At 43.6% G+C, this 6,024-nt stretch overlaps 1 protein-coding gene across 4 annotated transcripts in view; it reads left to right on the forward strand.

The window, feature by feature from the left end:
- Positions 1 to 6,024, forward strand: part of Znf143 (zinc finger protein 143) — a 39,807-nt gene that overhangs the window by 30,154 nt on the left and 3,629 nt on the right. For all 4 annotated transcript variants that reach the window (XM_021194301.2, XM_021194311.1, XM_029546590.1 and 1 more), the window contains exons 13-14: positions 1,532 to 1,680; positions 5,239 to 5,400. In XM_021194301.2, the coding sequence (XP_021049960.1) occupies positions 1,532 to 1,680; positions 5,239 to 5,400 (311 nt within the window). The remainder of the gene's footprint in view (positions 1 to 1,531; positions 1,681 to 5,238; positions 5,401 to 6,024) is intronic.

The raw sequence follows: 6,024 nt of genomic DNA on the forward strand, positions 1-6,024 counted from the left end.
GAACTCACTTTGTAGACCAGGCTGGCCTCGAACTCAGAAATCCACCTGCCTCTGCCTCCCAAGTGCTGGGATTAAAGGCGTGTGCCACCACGCCCGGCTTATACAGCATGTCTTTACTTGCCTCCTTATATGTTGATATCTCAGACTATAAGAGGTTTTTTCATTCTGTAAAATGGCCTATAATAGAATATATTTTAAAACAAAAAGAAAAACAAAAAACAAAAAAGAGAAAAAAAAAAGAAAAAGGAATATATTTTAAAAGCGATGATTGTCCAGGCTGTGGTTGTGTGTTCCTTCATCCTAGCATTCAGGAGGCAGAAGCAGGCCAGCCTGGACTACAAAGTGAGTTCCAGGACAGCCAGGGCCACAATGAGAAACCCTGGAAAAAACAAACAAGCAAACAAAACAAACAAAAAAAAAAAACCAAATATGATTACTTTTCAAAAAATACAGATTTGTGCTTTCTCTGACATAATCTCTGGGTTTGACATAATCTTTGGGAATAATGGTGTATAAACAACTGTTGGGAAAAAAAGGGAAGACGATTACACCTCAGTGACTGCTGCCATCTGAACACATGCTAGTTAGACCTAACCCTGAAATCCTTCATATACTAATTCTCAGATTAGTAATGGAGTCTTAAGTTCCTCCTTGAAGAGGGAAAGTTTCCCTTTCCTCTGCTCCATGGAGCTGGCCAGGATTGAGGAGAGAGAGGTCAGTTGCCCACTCTAGTAGTTCTGCTGCTGAAATTGTTGTTCACGTGCTGGTTTCTGTGGAAGAAAAAAGTACCTGAACTGGATGGAGTTCCTGTTTAGTCACTTATGAAATGATTAACCTCAACCCAGATAGTCATTACATTTATAGCCATTGCATAGTCTTTACACAATGATGTCATTGTGTACTAATAGATTGCTGTCAGTCACGGGGCATCTACACAAAGGACTGAGTAGGTTAGTAGATTGTGTGTACAAGCCATTCTGGTTTTGTGGTTAATGTTTATAGACTGTTTTATTACCTTCATGAGACTTAAGTGACTTCAGGAGCCAAGAGGGCAAATGTCTCTATATATAGTTCTTCCCTTCTGTGTCCCCTGTACATATGAGCACAGTATCGTATAATCACACATCTAAGTGTAAATGAGAGGCCTTCCAAAATCAGAACACTTGAAGTTGATGGATAGGGTTGGGTTTGGTTTGGTTTGGTGTGATTTGATTTGGCTTGGCCTGGCAGATGTGAAGATGGACTCATTAAGAAGTTCTGAAACTCTTTTCAGGGTTTAGAATATAAAACTAGGGTTTTGCTTTCTTTTGTATGTTTTTTTGAGATGAGGTTTTGTACAACCTAGATCAGCCTTGAACTCCCTGTGTAACCAAGGCTGCCCTTGAACTACTTCCTCTTCCCAAGTGCTTGAAGGACAGGCATCCACCACTGTGCCTAGCTCTCAATTCAGTGTTCTGTTTCATACTTAAGATCTCCAGTGTTGTCTAAATAGATTGATTGGTCAAGTAAATTATTCATTTATTTTAAACAGGTCAAGGTGATGATGTTCTTAAAGGGTCCCAGATCACATATGTTACAGGTGTAGATGGAGAGGACATTGTATCTACACAAGTAGCCACAGTAACCCAGTCTGGGCTGAGTCAACAAGTCACACTCATATCACAGGATGGGACTCAACATGTAAGTATCTACTAACAGGCAAGGAAGTGAAATCTTTCTGCACCTGGGTGCCTGTGGAGGAAACCCTTGAGTGGGAAGCATGTTGTTTGTACTTAGGCCTCTAGAGCCTCAGCCTTCCAAATGCTGCCACCCTTTAACACAGCTCCTCATGCTCTGGTGGCCCCAACCAAAATGTTATTTTTGTTGCTATTTCATAACCATAATTTTGTACTGTTTTGAGTTGTAATGTAAATATATGTGCTTTCTAATAGTCTTAGGTGACCCCTATGAAAGTGTCATTCGACCCCAAAGGGGTCTCAGCAATGGTAGATCTCCCACAGATCTTCCATGGTCTGCTGAAAAGAACTGTTTGAAGTAATACAGTAGAGGATATTTGCATCCATATAGGGTTATAGGCCCTCTTCTGTCCTCTCTGCCCAAGGGCATGGCCACCTGGGGAGTTTGACAGCACTTATCCCACACTGGGAGAGTTTGTAGGGAAGGTAGAGACACCTCTCCAGGGGTGGGAAAACTCACTCTATCTGATGTGGGAATGCCTGAGCTGGTTGGGGGTAGGGAGGGTGGGGCCTGTGGGGAGGGATGGGGGGTGGGGTGGGTGGAGATAGTCCTTGGTTTGGCATTGGCTGGCTTGGTGGTAGTTGTGGTTGTAGCTGGGAACGCAGAGAGGCCTTCAACAGGAGATTAGGCTGTGGCTCTGTAAGCATAGGCCTTCTTCACAGCTTCCTTTCCACAGCAGATCTTGATGAAAAGAGACAGACCATGGTTCTGAACAGTTTATTGTCATGGTGGAAATGGATATATAAAACCATACCCTCAGGCTGGAGAGATGGCTCAGTGGTTAAGAGCACTGACTATTCTTCCAGAGGTCCTGAGTTCAATTCCCAGCACCCACATAGTGGCTCACAACCATCTGTAATGGGATCAGATAACTTTCTGGTGTGTCTGATAGCTTCAGTGTATTCATAAATAAAATAAATCTAAAAGGGAAAAAAAAAAGTACCAAAGTACCCTCCTTTTCAGGGTAGGCCTGAGATTAAATACCTTTTGCAGGGAGAAATGTCTAGAAAGGGAAGCTTATTGGCTAAGCCCTCCAGGCTTCTAGGTACCTCATTAGCATGGAGAACTCTGTTTTGGGCCTTGTGACCACAGGTCACATCTCTTTTATGTGAGAAGCATGGTACATGTTCCAAGTCAGAAGTCTGGCAGGGAGCTGAGAGTCACCTAAGCCTCAGGTGTGTGCCCACCAAGTCTCCAGGTCTCCACCTCCTCTACCTTACAAACTTTCTGGCCTGGGTTTACATCCCACACATCCATAGAATCCAAATGGCATCAGCTGGTGTGGGTCAAAGGTGAAGCGACAAAGATCAGAAGCCCAAGGCGATTGTGAGCTTCAGAAGCACTGCATCTGGGCTGGAGAGATAAGTACAGTAGTTAAGAGCACTGGCTGCAGTTTGACGTGGTGGCGCACGCCTTTAATCCCAGCATTTGGGAGGCAGAGGCAGTGGATTTCTGAGTTCGAGGCCAGCCTGGTCTACAGAGTAAGTTCCAGGACAACCAGGGCTACACAGAGAAACCCTGTCTCGGAAAAAAAAAAAAAAAAAAACAAGGAAAAAAAGAGCACTGGTTGCCCTTCCAGGGTCCTAAGTTCAGTCCTCAGCAACCACATGGTGGCTTATAACTGCCTATATTATGCCATCTTTTGGTGTGCAGACATGTATATGTAGACAAAATGCTCAAATACATAAATTAAAAAAAATTTTGTTTTAAGTAGTGGGTCTGGCTAGGTGTGGTGGTGAGTGACTTTAGTCCCAGCACTCCTGAGGCAGGCCATTTTCAGTGAGTCCCAGCCCAGCCTGTTCTACAAGATGAGGCCCTGTCTCAAACAAGCAGAGATAATGAATGGGTCTGGGTGAAGCACAGCACAGGGAGGGAAGGGCTAGGACTTAGCAGTTGATTCAATCTAGGACTGAGCACTGACTGAGGTCAGGAGGATGTGATGATGTCATCCTGGGACGTAAGTTAAGAAACAAATGCTTAGGGCCGGGCGTGGTGGCACATGCCTTTAATCCCAGCACTCGGGAGGCAGAGGCAGGCGGATTTCTGAGTTGGAGGCCATCCTGGTCTACAAAGTGAGTTCCAGGGCAGCCAAAGCTAAACAGAGAAACACTGTCTCGAAAAACCAAAAAAAAAAAAAGAAAAGAAAAAGAAAAAGAAAAAGAAACAAATGCCTATAGAATTTGCATTCTGGAGCCGTTTTCCTCACCAGAAACCATAGGTGCTTGGCTGGCTTCATCGAGTCCAGTTGATTCAGTAGGAATCTTGATTTTCTCTGAGGCAGAGTAGTGGAATGTATGTTCTCTGAGAGCTAAATGTGGCATTGTTTTGTAGGTGCCAATAACCTAAAAGAACTCAGCTTCAGTGTGATTTTTAAGCATTTGCTAGAGTTGTTTTAGCTTTGGTAAAAAGGAGGAGGCTGATGGGCTTTGGGGCATCGCTACCCTCCTGTCTCCCATGGGAACCTTCTTCCTGCCCGTCTGTACTAGAGCTTGCCTCCTGGAGTCAGTATACTTTTGGGGTTTTATTTTGTATTAGGGTTTGGTTTGGTTTGGTGGCTTTTGACACAAGGCCTCTATGTGGCTAGACTTCTGTGTATAGACCAGGACTTGAACTTACGGAAATTCTCTTGCCTCACTTCCCAAGATGTGAAATTACAGGTGTTTGCTACCACACTCTTTCTCTTTTCCATGACTTTTCTTTTCTTTTTTTGTTTGTTTGTTTGGTCAGTTTTTTGAGACAGGGTTTCCTCTGTGTAGCCCTGGCTGTCCTGGAACTCACATTGTAGACCAGGCTGGCCTCGAACTCAGAAATCTGCCTGCCTCTGTCTCCTGAGTGCTGGGATTAAAGGCATGCGCCATTGTATGGCACTTTTTTTCTTTTTTCTTTTTTCTTTTTTCTTTTTTTTTTTTTAACTTTTCTTTTTAAAACAGGGTTTCATGTAACTCAGGCTAGCCTGGAATTCTCACACACACACCCCTCAGTTTTTTTGAGAGTTTTTGTTATTTCGAGACAGTACTGGTTGGCATGTCAGATGCAGATTTGAGGTGATAGAATGATAGAAGATAGACAAAGAAGTTGAAAGGTGAAGTACACACAGAAATTCTAGAACATGGGGAACAGATTTGAGCAGAGTGCAGAGTGTCAAGGTAGAGATGGCTAGGGAAGGAAGAGTTAGGCCCAAGACTCGTGACGGTACAAGATTATGGCAGAAGTGGGGGAGTAGTGGCTGACAGATGTAACCCCCGTATGCAGGAAACTGATGCAAGAGGATTACTGCAATATTCCAGGCCAGTATGGGAAACAGAAAGACCCTATCTAAAACACACATACAAAACCCAACCAGACATAGACTTGTCTGATGCATGGAAGATTATATTCCATTGCAAAATTTATTTGCTCCCACAAATGAAGCTTATGTGAGGGTTAGGCTCTGTCCTTAGTTAAGATTACCAAATGTAACAGGAAATACTGACTGGTTTGTAAAATGCACTGTGTTTACAGGTCAACATATCTCAAGCCGACATGCAGGCCATTGGCAACACTATCACCATGGTAACACAGGATGGCACACCCATCACAGTCCCCACTCATGATGCAGTCATCTCCTCAGCAGGAACACATTCTGTTGCTATGGTTACCGCTGAGGGCACAGAAGGACAACAGGTAATTATTTTTGTTCACTGTTAGTCAACACATTCATCTGCGGCAAAACTTGCTCAGAAGCTGGGCTACACTCTATCCATTGTTACTTAGACATGTGAACTTCAGGCTGACCTCCTGTTTTATAACTTCTTTAGCCAATTAGTCTTTAGAGTTATTTGTTTTTCCTCCATCTGTAAATAGTTATATTTACATCAGCACCATAAAGTTCACAGTAGAATGAATTGAGGAACTGGAGAAGCAGCCTAGTGGTTGAGTCCTCACTGCTCTTCCAGAGGACCCAAATTCCATTTCCAGCACACACATTAAGCAAGTTACAACTGCCTATAATCCAGCTGGGTTCCAAGGGCACCCACGTATACATAGCATATATTTCCACAAACTCAGACTTATTAAAAATAAATTTAAAACACACATTCAGCTAGGCATAGAGGTGCATGCCTTTAGTCCTAGCACTTGGGAGGCAGAGGCAAGCAGATCTGTTGAATTTAAGACTAGCCTGGTATACAGAGCAATTTCCAGGCCATCCAGGGATACATAGTGAGACCTTGTTTAAAAAACAAGCAAATAGGGCTGGTGAGATGGCTCAGTGGGTAAGACCACCCAACTGCTCTTCCAAAGGTCCGG

This window comes from Mus pahari, chromosome 1, assembly GCF_900095145.1.
Source record: "Mus pahari chromosome 1, PAHARI_EIJ_v1.1, whole genome shotgun sequence".
NCBI lineage: Eukaryota > Metazoa > Chordata > Mammalia > Rodentia > Muridae > Mus > Mus pahari.